Raw genomic sequence first — 20,262 nt, 5'->3', positions numbered from 1 at the left:
ACAATTGTTTCAGAATTAGTTGCACGCTGCACAGTTGTTCCAAAGAATACAAAGCAATTCACTTCACCACCTTGGCCTCTATGCACGCTCGGCACAGGAGACACCACAGCTGAAGAGAAGGTTGTTGAGGTTAGATTTAAGTTTCCTGCACAACATTTGGACAAGTCTATGAAGTACTGGGATGAGACCAAACTCTTCACACGTCTAAGCACACACCATGTTGGGAGGACAAATGGCGCTGCATATCGCCCTAAAACAATGGTGAACTTTGGAGGTGGGAACATCATATGTGTGAGGCTACATTTCATCTATAGTATTGGCAGTGTTCATTTAGGTGAAGGTGAAGGGAAGATGAATGGAGGAATGTACCGAGACATTCTTGATAAGAGCCTGCTGGCATGTTACCATTGTGGGCATTTCAGAAGGACAATAATCCCAAATACACAGCCAAGGTTACTCGATTGGTTTCAGAGAAACCATGAGTCAACCAACTCAAATACAATGGAAAATCTGTGAAATTAACTGAAGATCAGAAATATAACTTAATGACACAAAACTTATTCGATGGAAATTTATGCTTTGATTTATTTTTATGTGCGGATTGCTCGAGTTCATACCAACATCTAGCAAAAAATTTCACATCAACAGCCCCATCAGAATCTGATCATTTCATTGACCCAAAAAGTGAAAACTAATAATCAACTCCAAGAAGCATAACACAAAAAATGACAAATGAGCATATAGTCTTGATCATATTTTCAGTTAAATTCTTTGATACAGTGAAGGGTAAGGAGTTAAGTCGCACATATTCTGAGTGTTACAGATTACTGCCCTGTGGAAAAAAAGAAAATCTAGACAGAAGATTTAACTTTACATTTAGAATGAACAGATTATCCAAAATGAAAGGTGTCCTTGTAGGAAAAACATTCCTTTTGGAATTTACACATACAAGAAAATGCTGAAAAAAAAAGACGAGAAACTTGGAGTCAAATCAATTCATCATTATTTCAAAAGACATACGTCCAGTATTTCATCTTTGAAGGAGGAATGCTGAACTAACATTTGCCATATATTCTTTTTCCCCTGCAAGATAATGCAAAGCGTGTAACATACACAATGAATGAATGTTACAAAGACAAAGGGAGAGAGGTTTGACACACTTTTGACATGGCAACATCATTCTACGACTGGCTACTCTCAATCTCTGAGCCAGAAGTTTCCTAAGAAATAAACATAGCTTTGCCTGAGCCAACACCCTCGCTGCACTGATGGTTAAGATAGCAGTTCAATGCTAATTACCTTGGTCTCCTATTTTTTTTACAAGTTTACCAATATGGTACAAAAATGGTCAAAAGTACCGTCCTGATAATAATGACTTGGTGACAGTGTGGACAGAGTTAAAACATGTTAAGCATGGTTCAACTTCCAATGTGGGAAAGGATTTCTGCTGCAGTTCCCTCAATCCCAGTTCTCCCAGTCCTCATCCAGCTGTTGAAAATGTATAAAGGAAAAGGTTAACAAGATATTTATCATTTGTTTACATTTAAATTAATGTGATGACAATAAAAGCTAACTCAATACTTGCCTCTCCAGATGCTTCTATTTTTGAGAGTGCCAGTTGGACTTCTTCTTCTGTCATGTCAAGGTCAAAGTCTTTCTCCCAGTCCTCACTCACATCTGTGCTGGACCCTGGAGAGGGAAAAATGAATTCAAAAACTTTTGTAGTCCTCACATCAAACTTATTCCTGTTTTCACCACTTCTTAACATTCAGACTTTAAGGTTTCATACCTTTCTTGCCATTGTTAGAGGGCGTAGATTTCCCACTGTCAGAGTTGAGCTCAAACACCCTCAGATCCTGTGGCCCCTCGTCCTTTGCCGTCACTGGTTTAGAGATGGATGCAAGAGTCCGCGTTGGTGCCCCATCATCCCTGACTGCTTGTAGGGTTACAGCCTCCTCTTGGGCATCAAGAGGCAAGTCCCTGTTCAAAGGTTGCTGCAATTCTTGTGGCTTTACCTTGGCATCTTCCAAGCTAGCTTCTGTTAGTTTCTGGGTTAGCTCTGTGGAAACAGGCTCTGCCCGCACTTCCACTTGTGTTGGCTGGCTAAGGCTATCGCTGCTTACTGAGTGGGGGATATCATGCTCCTCACAGGAGGACAAGGCTGGGATAAGCAGAGTTGTTTCTGTAGGAGATGTTGAAGTCAGGGGCAGATCGGCTGATTTGTTATCCAGTTTGGTTGAGGAGTGAGAAGTTGACACTGTTGCACCAACAAAGTCATCTAACAGAAATAGACAGACATTAGAAACATGAGAGTAGATCTTATTTCATTTATAAAACTACATAAAAAATGTAAAACTAAGTATTGTATACCCTCTTCCTCCTCCTCCCAGCCCAGGGTCTCTGTGTGCGAAGTCTGTTCAGCCCTCTGTTTTAAGGCCAATCTCCTGCTTTCTTCCTAAAATCACACAAAATGAAATGTAAAAAGGGTTCTACAGATGAGAAAGAGCTTCTAGAAGTGAAACACAGCTGGGCTCATAAATCGTGCAGTATCAAATGTATTACCAAGATGTGAGAAATTCATAACTTGGGCCTCAGCCTAACCTCAAAGGTCAGCCAGCCCTATTGGAACCCTTGGGACAGTTATTTTTCATTGTCTATCCTTCTATGCCACAATAAACCCTATATTTTCAGGTCACAAAGTGCCCCAAAACTTGCCGAACATTAAAAATTAATGAAACCATTCAAAAAAAATATACTTAGATGTATGAATCTGTGCGCAAATGAATCCAAGCACATTTCCATTGTACATCCCAATCAGTGTAGAATTAAGCACACATTGGAGTCTCTGACCCCTCTTTGTCCACACACTCATTTGAATACTCAAATTATATGTAAATGAGCCCTGCAGCCGAGATATTCCTTTCCGTACAATCAGGAAACTGACAGAAAAATGAGTGAGATGAAAATCTTAAAAAAAAAAAAAAAAAGTCATGACAAGCATATCGGAGGTGCTACATGTTGAAGTTGAAGTGTGCAAAAATGGTCTTTTTGGCACACTGTCCTTCAACATCAGAATCAACAAAGCATATTTTACCTCTATCTTTTTGCACTCTGCCCATTAAGGTCAAACAAGAACATTTGTGTCCATTAGTATTCTATCACAAATATTTTAAAACTTTGTTTTTTGATAGCATTCTAAATTCACTAACAAAACCTCTCCAATTTACATTAAAGTACTCCTCACTCTATTAGACTCCAAAGCCCTGTGACCAACCATCAACTGCACATTATACTACACTTTGCAGTGGCAACTATTATATGAGTTAAACAGACTTGTACAGATAAGCTGCATAATTAAAAGAACCATGGACACAGAAATGTGATCCTGACTGTGTCTCCTATCTTCCTAACTATCCAGACCTAATACAGTTTGACTCTGCATATTTTACGTTGAAATCTCAATTACTTTTCTGTATAAATGTTAACATCCCATAACAGATAACTACTTCTTGTTGCAAAGTTTCTTCCATATATTCTGTATTTTCCTAACAAAACATGGCAGTACAAGGCAGTTATAAAACCAGCCACTAGGTGGAACCCAAGACAAAAAAAATGATAGGACTGACAACTTGGCATGTTTGGAATAGTTTTCAGTTAAACATATGATCACCTGGTCCAGCTGGAAGACTTTGTAGAAATATCTTTGCCAAAATTCAGAATGGGCCACAGCTGCTGGAACCTATGAAGGCAAAAAGTGAGCTGTCCTTATCTGGTTCAGTGTACTTAATCACAGCAAAACAAGGACTCCTCGTGAGCTACTTGGGAAAAAAGCTATGTAATGATGTAATGATGAAATTCAGACAGTAATTGTCTAAGCCAGCAGTAACACATACCATTTTGTTATAGAGGGCTCGTATAGAGGGACTGTTAACCAGAAGTTCAGAGATTTCTCTCTTTTTTTCTTCCAGTGAGAAAGTGGAAAGCCAGTTTTCAAACTTCTCTGGGGGACCTGCATAAAGACAATCCATCTTTTAATCACCCCTGAAATAAATCAAGGGCAAAAGAATGTCGAGAATGATGACAAAGCATGAAACATCCATCTATCATCTTAAAAAGGCGGTATTCAATTTTTTAAACATAGGGTGCTGCGACAAGCATGATTTTTCAGCAGTAACATATTTAATTAAAGAGATGCTAATTTTTTTTGGATGTGAGGACAGCATTTGTGAAAGATATGAAGTATTGATGGTAATAAAAAGAACTATAAAGTTCAAAGGTCTACAGTCAAAAGGACAGGAAACTGTATTATATTTTAACAACACATATAACATAGATAACGTCATACAAACAATGAGGTGGAGGCTTTGGAATACTTTGTCATACAACCTTACCATCAGGCTCATTGCAGTATGTAGCAGGGTCAGCTTGCAAACTGTAGAGACGTGCCTACAGAAAAAACAAATGCTTAGTTGACACTGTGGTTTGTTTTGTGTAAGTTACTCTCCCTTAATACTTTTTTTCTCAATACAAGAAAATTCTATCTGGAATCAACACATTTTACAATATTTCATCAAACCAAAGCTCTGTATTAAAAGCATTCATTTCCAAAAAATTGATATTCATGTTTAGCTCTGCTGTCTCTTTTCTCTGTCAGCAACAAAAGGTTTAAACTGGTCAAAAACACAGGCAAGTCCTACTCACCTTAGAACTGTCATAGACCTCTGTGGTTCCAGCTGGCGTTGCCACCAACGTAATGACATCGCAGTCGATGGTTTTATCCGGGGGCGGAGCAAGTGTGTCTGTTATTACACCTAAGAAACTAGAGAGGCTCTTTTTTACCTTTTCTGTGGTCTCAGAAGAACCTTCAACCTGAAAAGCAATAGACCAGTTGGTGAGAACAGGTACTTGGAAACCAAAATTTTTATTGAACAAGATATGTAAAACACATCAATCAATTTGACACTCTTTTGCACTTGATCACTTCAAGGAAGTTAAAAAAAAAAAAATCAGTGACAAGGCAAGGGCTGAAACCTACCGCAAGCTTGTTCTTGACAGCAGTGGCTGTAGCCACAATGGAGCAGGTTGTGTCATGTTGTACTACAGTTGAGAACTCTGTTAAGTCTCGCTTCAGGAATTCTAAGGCCTCAGATGACTGAAAATTAAATTCATAAAATACAGGGTCAACATTATAACCTTCACAATGATTTCTGCTCAGAAACAAAGCCAGAAGAAAGCGATTGGTAAAGCTTTTGCCATTGATACATTAAAATATACAATATTAAGAACTACTATCTCTTATGCTTTTTTTCTATCTTGCTCAACTAGATTTGATGTTGCTGGTTAATGTACAGCACTTCTTTTTCAGACAGTAGCTTTAAAATCACACTGTCATGCAAATGGTGATCTTGAAATTTAGCATAAACCTTTCCAGCTCTTGACCCGAGATAAATTTCCTTACTCTTGACGAATAGCTTATGAGGATTACCTTGTCTTTGACGGTTTGGAAGCTCTGCTGAAGCCAGCCTCCCCACCAGCCTTCTCTGTAAACGAAGGGAATTTTCGAGAATTAGCAAGCATTCTCGGCTAAACTATTGAAGCGACGGTTGAACAAACGTAACTGAAGGTGCTTTGAACCAAGTTGAATGTCTACATAGATCGTCACTTAAAATAAACTCTGTAAGGTGTACTGCTCTGTACTGGTGTACTGTAAAGTATTTACTTCCTCAGTGTATCTCACAGGATCGCTCACACGCACGTACACACGCACGCAAACACACCTAGCATCCTAGCAAGATTTGTGGGTCAGCTAACGTCAGCTGTTTGTCGAAAGAGATAATTAAGTGCGACTGCTGAGAACGAACACGGAATATAGCAAAACGAACAAACAGTCAAACAAACTAGGCATATTCACACAAATAAATAGACCCATCAAGTTTTTCGGTCGATTTACAACCAATATTTGTGATAACAACAATGACGATGCTAACGCTAAAGCCATCTGAGTTAAGGTAAACAAATGCACTTCCTGGGCTGATTCCGTGAGCAGCAAAGTGCTGCGATGAAAAATGACGCCTGATATGGAAATAATAGTACAACAAAAAACACGCCAAGCACGTGTAATCGGATGTGCTTATTGTTTTGAAGTTATATTTTGAAATGAAAAGTCATTTGCTGGTTCACTCTCACCCTTCAGCCATCTTCAGACGGTGACATCATCAGTATTCAAGAAACTTCTTCTTCTGCTTTCTCGTTCTTAAAACTGATCGGGGGGTTGGCACATCGGCTCAAAGGCTCTTTACCGCCACATATCGGACTGGAGTACGGAGTTGTTGATTGGGCGATAAACTAAAATTTAAAAAAAAGGATTTAAAAAAGGGGAAGGAAAAGAAATAAAGAGAAGGGGCGGAAGGCAAAGTATTTCGGATGTTCCAGGCTATTAAAGCAAATATAAGACACAGTTTTGTATTATTTGTGTTATGCTCATAACATTTTTAAATAATCCCTTCACCCTGGGCACTCAGCGTACTGATTGTGTGCTGCATAACTAGCAAATGTAGTTGGGCATGCCTTAAAAAGGTCCCGGACTATTAAAATAGGGTCCAATATATATCGCTTTCCCATACATCTTTTAGAATTAAGTATTATAATGTACAGCAAGGTATAACTATATATTTAAAAATATAAAGACAGGGGTGGAAAAAAGTTCTAACCAAGAATGCTTTCAAAAATAGGCCGACTTGTTATGTTGAAATGCTGATTCAGCATTTCAACATATTGTTATCCTGTGACTTTATTCCACTTCTTCTTATTCTTCCGTACGTTTTTTGGACCTTTTCACAGCCTTCAAATTTTGTCCGATTTTCACCGTTCAACTTTTAAACTATTCAGCTTGTCTAGGAATAGTGTGCTATATCTTTTCACTTTTCTAACTATTAAACTTTTTGATTTATTCAGCTTTTTCCAAAAAAATTTCTCTATGTTAAACAGATGGGAAATTTCAGCTCCTCTGACTAAAATCTGCTTCAACTTCAACAAGCTCTAACTTCAGCTTACTCCCACTTACAGACTTCATTTTTGCTTTAAAATGTTCACTGATCTTTCCACTACTGATATCTGTAATAACTTTTTTAATATCTTCAACTGTTTTTGAGATTTCACTGTCTAAGCTACACAAACTTTTCACTCTTTTCACCTCTCCTCCTGCTCTCAGAGGGCGGAATGTTTTCAAATTGAGTGGGAGAAGCAGCTGCTGCTACTGAAAAAAACTGCCGATTAACCTGCCATAAAATTCTCAAACTTGACTCAAATCAAACAAAAAAGGCATCAGAATGTTTCCTGAGTCCTCCTGCTTCTAACAAAGGTGATATTTCAGCAAAAGATTGTACCATTTGGACAGTATGCAGCCAACTGTCGACCTAACTTGGCTTTTGCTCCTATGTAATACTATGGGACTTTGATCGAACATTTCTGGTCAGAACCATTTCGAGGCCGTTTTTGAAATTGCCACCGTCCTCTCTCTTTTACGTCTATCTATACAAAATTGTACTGACATGTTCCCCAAAGCTTTGGCTTTCATAGGATGTGCTCGCTTTTTACCAATCTCACTCTGTTACTAAATTGTGACAGAAGATTCAGAGGGTGTCCCAGCAGAAATCCCAGAGCTTTCTGTTGAAGGAGTAGGGTTCCTAACATCTGTTACTCGTTATGATTTAAGTAGTGATCACCATGGCAACAGCTGATCTCTGCTGGGTGTCACAAGACATGCAGATACAGTCTAACACACACACACAGGACACACAAGTTTGCACTGTTTGGACATTTTAAAGACTTTGGCACCATTTCTAAAGTCCTCCATCAATCTTCTCACCCCTGCATGGATCCACAGCTCCTTTTTACTGCATCTTCTTCTACTTATATCACAAAATGCTGTAGGCTTCACATCTCTACCCTCTTTACTTTTGAATGATTAACTCACACACACACACACAAATATTTTACCATCAAAAACAGAGACAAGGCGACAAAGGATTCAAACATGACAGCCTTTCATCACACACAGCTGTTTATACTAAGTAATCAAAACATCAAGGAACAAAGACACACATGTACTTCAGTTACTTAAAATACCATACCTCCCCCTTTGTCTTAATCTACATGCTCCACTATTCATACAACTTTTTGCCACACCTTATAATTCTCAAACTGCTGGTTTTTCTTCTATTACTAGTGCTGCATTAATCTCTGTACTGTTTTTTCCCCCTATTTCTCCTACTTCTTCTCTCCATTCCACATTGTCAGCACTGGTTTACATCTTGACCCTTTTTTAAAACTTTTTAAATGATTAAACTTTATTTAAAACATTTCACCATCAAAAACAGAGACTGAAATAATCTGCTGATCCACTGCAACTCCTTCAACTTCAACTGCTTCTACCTTTTGCAGACTTTGACTAGAGACTCTGTTCACATATTAAACTGGTCCTATTCTCTTCATCCCATTAACACATTAGTCATAGATTTCTGCTTTCTTCTTCATTTTTGAGATTTCACTGTTCAGTTTCTCTCTTTTTATTTAATTATTTTAACTTTTGTAGGCTGATTTACATTTCCACTGTATCCACTTTCTTTATCCACTCATTGTATCAACCTCAAATTCCTTACCATTTTTTCGTTCCTTTGTTTTACATTTTCAGCTTTTTCCACTTTTATTCAAACTTTTCCAGCTTCAGCATTTCAACGCATTTGCTGCAAGGAAATGCAACTTCTCTAGTTTATTTTTATCATTTGACAAAATGAAAGGATCTGAAATGATATGTACTTAACGACATTAAATAGAATCAATTTGGTGATGATGCAATATAATGTTTGAAAACAAACTTCCACACACTGATGCTGTGTTATGTTACTTGTGAACCAAGACTAATATCCATACTGCACTGCTAAGCACATGCTCCAGAGCACCATGACAGCAGCAGCCAACCGGAATGCATGTAATGCAACTGTAATGACTACTGGGGCCACACCATGGGCCGACACCATCTGGGACTGATCATGAGACACCAGCTTTGCACAAGTCAGCGTCTCTTATAATCTTCAAAGAATGGAAGCCATCCTCACTAGTCTTCACAATGTGTTCTGCATCCTACATCCCCATATGTAGAGGGGTCTTGTGGGAGAACTTGAAGTCTCTGTGTCAATAGACCAGGGACCAGGTGACACCGTGCTGGTCCCCATGAGAGTGGCTCAACTGCTTCATTTATTTAGCAGCTGCCTCCCCCCACTGGGACATCCTGCAGCTGACAGTCCCTTAGTACTGACAAGGACTCATTTAGTGTCAATGGACTCAAATTTATCAGCGCTAACCGCCTTTGTGGTGAGTGAGGGACTCAGGCCTTTTGGCCAACAGCGCCTGTTACCATGATAAAATGTAAATTGACTGAAGGGGGTTTGTGTCCAGGGCACGAGGGCTGTGCCTTTGTGTCTCACACATGGCCATTGTTGGGGCCTATTTAGCAGTAAAATGTAGGAGGTGGCTGGTTTACAAAGAGTTACAACTCTTCATTTCAGCCCAACTCATCCATCAACAATGGAAGTAGAAACATATAGTTGGTTGAATGAGTAACTTCTTTGAGGTAGTCCAATCATTCATCTTTATGGAAATCCATTATTAATAATTATTGTCAAGAGGAATAATAATCATCTGAAACTTATGGGCACATTTTTTGGATAAAATTCAACATTTAATACAATTTATCAAACATTTGTGTTTAATAGAATGCCTGAAGCATTTTCAGAAGTTGTGTAAAAAGTTTTATTTGGGTTCACTAATATTTTATGCATACCAACCACTCTATGACCTCTACTTCAAATATTCCTTTGGAGTTTCTGCATTGATGTTTTCGTGAGACAGAGACAAATCACCGGCCCTACGCTCAGAACATGGCTATCCCCCTCTCCTTGGTCAGACAAAAGTAAGGCGCCTTCCTGGCGCCTGTGTTGTCTTTTCATGTCCAACACCCGTTGGGGTAAAAATTAATGGTGCCATTGCTTTAGATGACACCATGAATTGTTTGTTTCCTTTGTGTCTGTCTGTTTTTTCAGAGAGTGGTGGATCAAAAGCTAATGAGTAAGACAGACATTTATCACAAACAGCAACTTTACTTCTTTTTGTTTTGCTTCTTTAGGCTGCCAGTTTAAGTGTTTTGTCTTAAACCCTTAAAATATATATGTAACTGCCTTTATACACCTGTCACAATACCAGACAATGCATGGCAGATTGTTATGGTTTATTAATTTTGAAAATATCTTTTCTCTTTACCTTGTTCAGAATAAACTACAGCAAAAGCCGAATCATACACAAGATGACAAACAGAAAAAGATTAAGCCAAACAACACTTATAGTTGCACCAAATATTTGTTTTTAATTTATGAAAATAGAAATCCTGTAAGATAGGAGCCATTTAAATTGAAAACATTTGTTACAACAGATATCAGATAAATAACTGTATTTGTTACATTAAAAAAATACATGAGATCACTCATATTCATAAACGGAGTATAAATGATTTTTGATGACACAAATTGATTCACAGAAATAGCAGCACTTCGCCCCAAATATGAGCAGTATTTACAGTATGTACATGTTTTGGCACAAGCCGTCATTAAATTGCATGGCACATACATTGTTCAAACAGAACAGGATGTTTGTCTAGTGTTCCTCTCACTTGGTCATAGACATGCTCTGTAATGTGGAGGTAGTGGTTGGCAAAGGCTGGCAGAGTGAGCAGGGGCAGGGCATGCCAGGGAAGTGCCTGAAGGTGCTGGTCAGGTGATGAGGGTCCTTAAGCAGCCCCTGAACTGGAGAATGAAAACCCAGGAAGGTGGCAGATGGAGGAGAGTTGGGGGCTGGTACTGCAGCAGAGGTTAGGTGGTGTGGGACAGTTGATGAGGCGCTGCCCACCAGAGAGTGCAGAGGCTGGGCCAGAGGATGCAGAGGGAGGTGTGTATTAGGGGCTGTTGGGTTGATGACAGGCAGAATAGAAGAGCGGCTCTGAATGGAAGCACTACCTCCACAAACATCCCCAACCAGCTTCTTCATCTCCTCCAGAGAGTTGGACAGCATGAGAATGTAGTTGCGAGCCAAAAGGAGTGTGGAGATTTTGGAAAGCTTGCGTACTGATGGTCCATGAGCGTAGGGCATGACTTCTCTCAGGCCGTCCATTGCTTGGTTCAAATCATGCATCCTCTTTCTCTCCCGACTATTGACCTTCAATCTTAAGTCTTGCATCTCTCCCTTGCTGAGTTCAGACCTTGTGCTGGGCTTTCCAGCTGCACCGCCAACCATTAGGCTTTTGCTAGTCTTGTAGTCAGCTCTGTTCTCTCTGCATTGGGTCTGGAACTTGCAGAAGATTCTCCTGGTTGAACTGTCTACAACCAGGTCTGGAGATGAGGAGCGACTGCATGTGGAGCCTGTGTCAGAGTCCATGATTGTTGAAAAAGATGAAAATTAGCTTTGGATAAAACAGTAATCCAAAAATCCAGGCAGCCTCATAAAAAAATAAAGAGATGTTTTCCAATTCTCTTCTCAGCAGTTCCCTGTCTTATCACCGTAGATTCACTTGTCTCTGAGTTTGTCCTGCCTGGTCTGATGACAAGTCTTTCCACATCAGTTGGTCTTTTTAAACTGTCACCCTCCGGGCCCACTGGGGTGTATTTATACTGGTGGCACAACAAAGGAACAATAAAGATGCATAATGAGACACTTGGAACATGAGCCAATTGCAAAAGGGGCTTACTCTTACTCTCTTAACACCTCTTCTTTCCTGTCGCCCACACTTTACCGTCTCACACGCCCATTTAACACAACAAACACTCATTAATTCCCTACACATTAACCAGGAGAAGGGTAAGCTTTGTAGAGATGCATAGTGAGGAGTTATGTGCTAAGATTCCTTTGAAGATAGAGGGGGCATGATGAACAGTGAATGAGTTTACAGACCTGTACCAAAAGTAAGACTTCTAAATTAAGTAAAAAGGTAAAAAAAAAAAAAACACTTATTTGAGTTTGAGGTAATAAATATTGAGTTGATCATCCTGGCATGCGTGAAACAGAATGATGAGAAGAAATCTAAGGTGAATGACTTGCATGGACACATGGTTAAAAAATCCAGACCCACACTTTTAAAGTGAGTTTAAAACTCGGATCATGTTCTTCCAAGAAAAAAGATTTTAAATACATATTTATTTTGCACTCTAGTACTTAAAATGTAATTCTTCAATGTCTTATTTGCATATCCCAAATGTAAACAGGAACAATGAATTTGACTAAATGAAGCATTTTGCATTGAATAACATCTTATACTTACTGGTCAGATGACCCAATAATGAAGGCACTATTACAAACGTCTGCTTTAACAAGGTATTAAACCACATAGGGACCTATAACGGCTCAAGAAAGCCCCATTCTGAAGGGCAAACATCTTAGGTACCAGCAGGTCTCCAAATCTTGTTAAGCATATGGTTCTGAGCAACCCCACACACAGCAGTGTTGGCTTTTTACAACAGTTTTCATGTCACCTAAATAACCAGGTTATAAGATCAAGATGACTGCAAGGAAACTGATAAATTGTCAAATTTTGTTAGATAATTCTCATCTCACTGTTTCTTCAGTATTTAGTTTTTTAAGAGAGAAAATTTTCTGAGCATGTGTTTCTGAGATTTTAAAGTACCACTCTTTGTTGTCGCTCAACTCCTGGAAAAATTGCTCGCAATTTATTCATTTACACCACTAGAAACAACTGTATTATCCCCATGACAACAAAAGACACAAAAGCACTCCAAAAGTCCCCAAGATGTTTGTGAGTCACTAAAGAGTACAATAACTTTCCCCTTCATCTTTAAGCTGCTACTAAGGGTTCCATGCTGAGGAAGGCTGTAGGGCAGGGTGAGTCAGGGGGTGGGAGGGAGCAGGGGGTGGTTGCAGGCCGAGGGAGAGACGCTGATTATGGGTGGAATAAAGGGAGTCAGGCCTTCTTCTCCAGAGGTGAATGGGACTTGGTCAGCAGGCTGTCTCACACACTGGCCTGCTCCATGCTGACAGAACTTCATAAATTACACCACAATTACCCCTGGGGGATGCTGAGGGGGACAGAAAGGCAAGACCAGGGGAGAAAGTGAAGGAGGAAAAGGCAGAACCAGTTGCTGTGCAGACTGTCATATGGAGGATGAATGATCCAGGTCCAGATACTGACCTTTGGGTTACCAGAACCAAAATGTTAGTGGCTAACACCATGAAAAATATTAAAACCTTAGGGTAAAAATAATTTGATGTTTGAGGGGCAAACGAAACCATCCTCTGTCTTAATATTTCTCTCTTAAATAATAACCGCCATATTTACTATAGTTTAGAACACGAGGAGCTGTATTTTGACAGAATAAAGTATTAACTGTTGCTAGAAAACCTTGAAACATGATAATACAGTTATAATGTCACAGACTGTTTCTTTACCCTTGTTCTGCAAAGTTGGAATAAATCATTTCTGTCTCTTCTCATAAAATGACTGAGAATGTGATATATCCTTATTCTTTATGGATAAAGCGTATATCTAAATATATAATATATCAATTTATTTTTAATTTTTTTTTTCTAAACACATCACAATGAAATGAAACTATGGTTTCATGTGAAGAGGTAGAAAATATTTTATTCCAACTGTATAATCTTTACAATAATAATAAACTTTATTTCTAAAGCACTTTTCAAAACAAAATTACAAAGTGCTTTACATCATAAAAGCAACCAGTAAAAAGAAATAGAAGAGAAGAAGTAAAAGAGAGGTAAAAGAGAAATGTGAGGAAAAATATTAAAATATATAAAAGACTAAGAACCATCACCAATAAATGAAAGGGAAACATCTGTGAAAATAAAAACATTAAGGATTAAAACAAAAACAACAAAGGATAAAAAATCTAAAAGTATTTAGATGGACGAGTGGATATTTATTAATGCATTCCTGTGGTGACTCAAGAGGAAAAAAGCTGCACAAAGATTGATAAATTATAATCAATCAAACATTACACACACTTGCTTATCCTTGCTGCATTGTGCTGGTCACATTTGGAACAGTTGGCTGCCCACTGATGCATTAAGGTGGCTTTGTGTCAGCTCAGACTTCTACCCGCCCCCGATCCCCCTTGTTATCCAGTCACATTAAATGGGACCTGCTTGGCCAATAATCCTCCCTCCTTAAAGCCCAGGCATGGCTTCTGTCTTTCATCAGGACCATTGTGTCTGTTACCTCTCCATGTGCTCTTTCACCACGGCAACACATGCTCTCACCCCCCTCCTTCCTGTCCCATCTGTGTGTAAGCCTGCCATGTGTCTGTTCAAAAGGGTGCCAGCAGCAACACCCCTGTATTGTATGAATTGTACATGATGCTCCCCTTTTGTGTAAAGCAAAGTCCGCAGCTTTTTACTGATGACCCCGAGGTCACTGGGCGCAGTAATTGAAGTGTTTGTGGCCACGAGCTCTTTCCTTTGGCGGTGATTGGCGGGCTGATTAATGGTTGAAGTGTGTGCGCTAACATGTGCTTGGTTTCTATACAGCTTTGGCAGACACACTGAATCGAGCGAATCTGTTTTTTTAGCATTGGTCCTTTGAAGGCACTAGACGTGTTGGTGACACACCATTAGGTCCTTTGACTTTTAAATCAGTGCAGTGAAATGGATGCCTACATTTTAGGTCAATGGGCACATGCCTTGTATTGGTCAGTGCATTAGAACAGTGTCAGATAAGTTTTGGGAACTTTTATTGGTCTTTTTCCTTCATAAACTATTATGTGTGACTTTAGGCTTCTTATTTTTCTGCATAATAAAAAATAAAAATGTTCATTTGGGGTTCTTTTCAAACTGTACATAGTTTTGCAGGAAATAAAAGATTGATATTTAGTGGTATTTGGACTGCATTCTGCAATCACTATATTACTTGGAACAGAAATGACAAGACTCAGAAATACAATAATTAAAAAAACAACAACTAATTTATATTGTTGAGTTTCATAGCTGCTTAAAACTTCTCAAAGCATGTTTAATGAATTTGACCACTTGAAATCTAACCCTTTGGTGAGTACGCATGGGTACCTTTCATAATTGAAAAGATATGATACCGATGCCCGGTACCTGGTAATCGGTAATGGTACCAATTTTCTGTACTTTTTTGGCTGTATGTGGTAAAAAAATATCAATTTGTTTAATAATGAAGTATATAATTTTTCAATTTAAAATATGTCTTCTTCAATATATAACCTTGCAACGCTGTGTTCATGTCCAGAATAAAAAATTGCCCACTCTTCCACTCCCTAACAGTCACAAGGATGCATTTAGGTACCTAAACATGGTAACTTTTGACTTCTTGTGAATCGGTACCCAATACTTTTCACTCCTATCATCACCATCATCACAATCCTCATCTTGCCTTCTTCTATGTACTGGTCTATCTGTCTCATGGGAACAACAACTTGCTGCATGCTTTGCCTGTCGCTAATATTAGACGCCTTTTTGTAATACACGTATATTATTCAGGAGTTTCAGATAGGTGGAAACAGGAAACATGGACAAGTGTAAGGGTTTAAGTTTGGGCAATGACCAAGCTGAGATGTTTAGATAAGAGCTTTAGATGAAGCTCCCTAATATGAGGGGTAAAGCCTGGCCTGTATGGTCCACTCCAATAGAAGAGCTACTGGTGCTGAACTGCTGAATAAATTATACTGAGTTTGATACAAAGCTGTCAGAACACATGACCACATAGCTCGACACCTAAACAGTATAAGCCAGGTGGTCATAATGGTATGGCTGATCAGTGTCTGTCCTGGACCACATGAAAGATCACCCTATCTCCCTGAATCCACGTCAATGTTCAGGTGGTGCTTCCCATAGATCATTGATTAAACAAGGATTTACTCTATACATTAGAGCCAAGTGATAACCGCACTGATGCCCATGTCTTTTTTTGATGTACTGTTGGTCAGTATCACTCTCATTATTCTTTCATAATATATGTTTTTTAGTATAAAGAAGGTAAAAGGGGCTCTTTGGTCATTTACTTAAGAAGAGGCAAAGTGAGGTCTGTTGGGTGGGTTGGTGGGATTTTGCCACGAAACAGAATTTTGTTCAACTACATATCAAATTCTAAGCAATTATATCCTATTGATTTTTTTTTTTTTTTACTAAACACTCACATTTCACAGTCCAAGCCATCTTCTTAAGTTTTCATTGGGTTTGTTATTCATTGTGATGTTGATATTACTTTACAGGTTTAAGGATCAAAGAGTAATGAGGGCCTGACTTTAAGGCAGAATGCACAAAAGAAACAAAAGACCTCACAAAAGTACAGCTCTAGTGACTGTTAAGCAGTATATCTGGGCGACAGCAGGCAGGATGGGCTGCACACCAGCTCAAGATTTCTAAAGATTACTCTTGAGCCCACAAAGGTGCATAGGTCTATGAGGCCGGCGTGGGCGTGAGTGGGCCAGCCACTGGTTAAACATTGGCCATCTTGGATCATCCATTGTCTAGTTAGCAGCTTCATCTGGACCCCTGTTAACAAGGCAGACACAAATATTGGCTGCCAAACTGAGCTGCTACAAAGGCTGTCGCAGCCCAGAAAGGAGCAGGAGAGATGTATGGACCCAGGGTGGGGTACTCGCCACATGGGGCCCCTGGTCGCAAAACCTAAAAAAGGACATATTGGACAACCTCCCCCGAAATGCTCTGTTTTGTGTGTTTCTGTAATCTGTCAGTGATAAATGGGACACAGAGTCTTCCAGAACAACAAACAGACTTTACCTCATTTCCCAAGGCAAGGACAGGGATGAGGGCGGTGATATCCCATTAGTGCCGGAGGAAAAGAGAGGGCGGGGGGCATGATGATAGTGCAGAGGGTAACCTCTGTTAAAAAAAAAAAAGAGTCATAAAATTCTCTTCTTAATTGGTGCTCCATAAAATTAGCAAGTCCAAGCCGATGAGATGTGCTTTCTCCTTTCTACTATTGTGTCTTTCAGTGACCCCATCCCTCCCTTTCACTATTAGCTCTTTCACATTTTTATGGGCCATCAGAGAAAGAGGAAACTCTTGTAAGTTTGTGCCCTTTGCCCTCTTTCTCTCCTCCTTCTGTCCTAGTTAACCCAAGTTTCTCTTTCATCACTTAAGAGTAAACCCACTTTGAGGCACATGGAATGTTGTTTTGTTAAACTGATAAAGGGATGCTTGTGTTGACATACCATAAAAATGAAAATATATATCCTGCGTTATTAGTATAATAATTTTGTAATGGTGTAATTCACATGCCCATGAATCACACCCTCTGAAGAGTTGAATGAGGGGACTGAGTGGATGATTCAAAATCAAGAGTTATCAATATTCTGTCTCGCTACTATGCACCACCAATTATCAAAACTGCAAAAAATCTTTGACAGATTGAAAATACAACACGTTATATGGAACACTAGTGAAAATACTATTTAGATTCAATTTTAAAACTGTAACTTCCTGGTTTTTATGTATTAAAGATGAAGAATTCCTTGGTTTTAGTTGTACGCAAAAGGACTCTATGACTAAGATCAAATAGCTCAGTGTGAGATCTCTATGTCAAACCACAGGAGGAGAGACACAGTCATTGATATACGCATACGACAGGGAAAGTGAGGGTTAAAGAGTGGGAACGTACCCAAAAACATTGTGATGCAAAGAGCACAGGAGGGTTAAAGCCAATTCCACTTGGCTCCCCCCAGGTGATTTCTAAGAGGTGCAGCAATTTTCAGGACCTGAGCTTCAGAGGGGCGGTCAGCATGCCACAGCATGAAACTAAAGCACTGCTTTAAAGTCAACAGGGTACGAGGATATGCCTTTGTCCTTAGAGAAAATATACGAGGCTTTGGGTGGTGCTCGGAGATAGGTCACATACAGGGAGCACGGGGAGAGAGCAGGATGATTTAAACAAATAGAGAAGAGAAACATATCAGGATTTTTTTGAGTAACTGATATTTGTTTATAAACTACAGTTACATTAAACTTCATTTTAACGCAGAGATCCATGTTTTTGCTCAGCCTCTGTGACAGATAGAAATGTGAGGCCTTGTAATTATCCAAACTTAGTGCTTACTTCCAGCTCACTGCTCTGATAACTTCTGGTGCTTTAAAGAAAGTGCAGGAATGATGACCAGAGTAAAACTGCAAATTGAATTTTGTTCCAATGCTAAATGATCCCGAGGGCCTTTAATAGTTAAATACAGAAGACTTTAACCTATTAACTATTGGAAAACTTTGCTTATCTATGTTGAAAGCTGGTCTACCTTTGAGAAGTAACTTACTTGGAAAGTCAACATAATCTCTACCGAAAGATGACTACTTTCTCTTGACTATATATACAGAATACATCACTTCTCAAACCTTATAGATTATTGTGGCCCAAGGGAGTCTTGTCTCAAGGCAAACAAGATCCACTTAATCATCAATGAGAGTTAATGTAAAGAGCAAATGCACACAGCTCTCCTAGGAAACCAGCAGTTTAAGGAAATCACTGATCAGATGCAGCCAGAAAGGGACTGGCTGTGTGGTCAACTGGGGACTTCTCTGTGATACAACCTGCCTGGGTAATATATATTTCTACAGACATGCCGATAAATACTGAAAATTGAACTTCAAGCTTTGCAATCATATTATTGCTTTTATTGTTTTTAACACCATCAAGATCAGCAGTATCAACAACCAGCTCAATGTCTATGGTTTTACTATGAACTGCAAGCAATTTCTCAATCTCTAACTCTTTAATCTATTTATTAGTTTTAAAAAAAATGATAGTCTCTTAAGAGACATGATGATTTGCCTATCAAGCTCAGCTAACCCACTGCTCATGTTTTAATAGCACATCTCCAAGGAAAACCATCCCGTTGACATTGCAAGAGCTGGAGCAGATTTTAGTGCAATACTCATAATCAGCAGATAAACTGTCATTTTATATACTATATCCCCCCATTCTCTCTACATCTTGACATTAGTATAAAGCTTCTTAAATTTGTGAAAGGGATACAGCGCTAATATCCCAAGAAAAATAAAACCACCCCCACTCTATATTTGAGAAGTAATAGTGCTGATGGTTTAGATGTTAAATAAAAGATATTGAGAGAAGCATAAGTGGACTTAGAGGAAAAAATCAGGATATTAAGATGTATATCGTGAATTGGGATAAAGCTTAAAAATATCAAGACATTGGTTTTGGGCCATATCATGCAGCCCTAGCTCGGGGTGAAGAGTGCAAACAATTGTCTGAAGAATGGAGAACATTATGGCTAGCTTAAGCTCCATCTGCATTTCCTAAGCAATAATCTGCCATTAAACTCAACATTCAAGCCTGTTAACGGCATTTCCTGACAGGAAGGTCATTTCCTCTATAGCGCCTTAAAATCACACTTAAGTAAAAGTAAATTCTTTAGTAAAAATCTTTTAGAATAGATTTTAAGGTTCTTTTATTGGTTTTTAAATCTCTTAATGGTCTTGCACCCTCTTATTTATGTGATTTGCTTTTACCATATGAGCCCACTAGAGCCCTCAGGTCTTCAGGTTGTGGTCTTTTAATAGTCCCCAAAGTTAGATCTAAAACATACGGAGAAGCTTCCTTTCATAATTACGGCCCCCGTCTGTGGAACAGTCTACCTGAGTACCTCCAGTCCTCCCCCGGAAGTCCTTCACTATAAGTTTTAGTGTGCTCTGTGCGTTTTTCCACAGTTGTTGACAGATATGACGTCTTTAACTCACATTTTACCGCGCACTCCCATCTTCGTCCATTCAATTTTTCGCGTATATCCAAGGTGGCTGCACATCCGGGTAACTACCTAAAATGGTGACGTCAGTGAAACCCCTCGGCCTTCCAACCGTCCTGTGCACCTGAGTAGCACACAGAACCGACTGAAAGAAGCGTAAAGACAGGAATGGGACGGAAAGTTTATCAAGAAAGTAAGTCTTTATCACTGCTGGCAGCAACAGTTAGTTAGCTGCAGCTCCTAGCTGACAGCAGAAAGTCTCATGTAATTACTGAACCAGGTGCTCCCTGTTTACGAATAAAAACCTAGCTTACACACTCTGTGTAATAGAGCTCCCTGTAGAGGGGCAGCGTGAGATGCGTGCTAAATAGACGATCTCTGCACATGTCTTACTTTTGTTGTTTTGTGGTCAAACGTTTTATTCCAGCCCTTAAAAAGAAATCCTGCT

At 39.2% G+C, this 20,262-nt stretch overlaps 2 protein-coding genes across 2 annotated transcripts; both read right to left on the bottom strand.

Moving 5' to 3' along the window:
* Window positions 1-567: 567 nt before the first annotated feature.
* bsdc1 (BSD domain containing 1) lies at window positions 568-6,264 on the bottom strand. Its single transcript, XM_074692018.1, has 11 exons — window positions 6,187-6,264; window positions 5,486-5,540; window positions 5,036-5,152; window positions 4,702-4,869; window positions 4,392-4,446; window positions 3,894-4,009; window positions 3,671-3,739; window positions 2,371-2,455; window positions 1,790-2,278; window positions 1,586-1,689; window positions 568-1,488 (listed from the first exon to the last, which is right to left on the bottom strand). Exons 1-11 carry the CDS (start codon window positions 6,195-6,197, stop codon window positions 1,459-1,461), a joined length of 1,299 nt encoding a protein of 432 aa, XP_074548119.1. The 5' UTR covers window positions 6,198-6,264; the 3' UTR covers window positions 568-1,458.
* Window positions 6,265-10,719: 4,455 nt separating this feature from the next.
* On the bottom strand, window positions 10,720-19,879 carry olig4 (oligodendrocyte transcription factor 4). Its single transcript, XM_074692575.1, has 2 exons — window positions 19,810-19,879; window positions 10,720-11,717 (listed from the first exon to the last, which is right to left on the bottom strand). The coding sequence occupies exon 2, from the start codon at window positions 11,482-11,484 to the stop codon at window positions 10,720-10,722; it is 765 nt and encodes a 254-aa protein (XP_074548676.1). The 5' UTR covers window positions 11,485-11,717; window positions 19,810-19,879.
* Window positions 19,880-20,262: the final 383 nt, after the last annotated feature.

The sequence above is a fragment of the Halichoeres trimaculatus genome, unplaced genomic scaffold (genome assembly GCF_033239565.1).
Source record: "Halichoeres trimaculatus isolate MK-OKI-2021-1 unplaced genomic scaffold, fHalTri1.1 fHalTri1_scaffold_17, whole genome shotgun sequence".
NCBI classification, from domain to species: domain Eukaryota; kingdom Metazoa; phylum Chordata; class Actinopteri; order Labriformes; family Labridae; genus Halichoeres; species Halichoeres trimaculatus.
This window is presented reverse-complemented; position numbering and strand designations above follow the sequence as displayed.

What these genes read in the sequence shown, in the direction of transcription:
- bsdc1 (XM_074692018.1), bottom strand. An exon ending in ATACTGCAATGAGCCTGATG is followed by an intron (nt 4,010 to 4,391) that starts GTAAGGTTGTAT and finishes GTCTTTATGCAG; the next exon opens with GTCCCCCAGAGAAGTTTGAA. An exon ending in AAATAGAAGCATCTGGAGAG is followed by an intron (nt 1,489 to 1,585) that starts GCAAGTATTGAG and finishes CATTTTCAACAG; the next exon opens with CTGGATGAGGACTGGGAGAA.
- olig4 (XM_074692575.1), bottom strand. Translation starts at nt 11,484, where the DNA reads ATGGACTCTGACACAGGCTCCACATGCAGTCGCTCCTCATCTCCAGAC.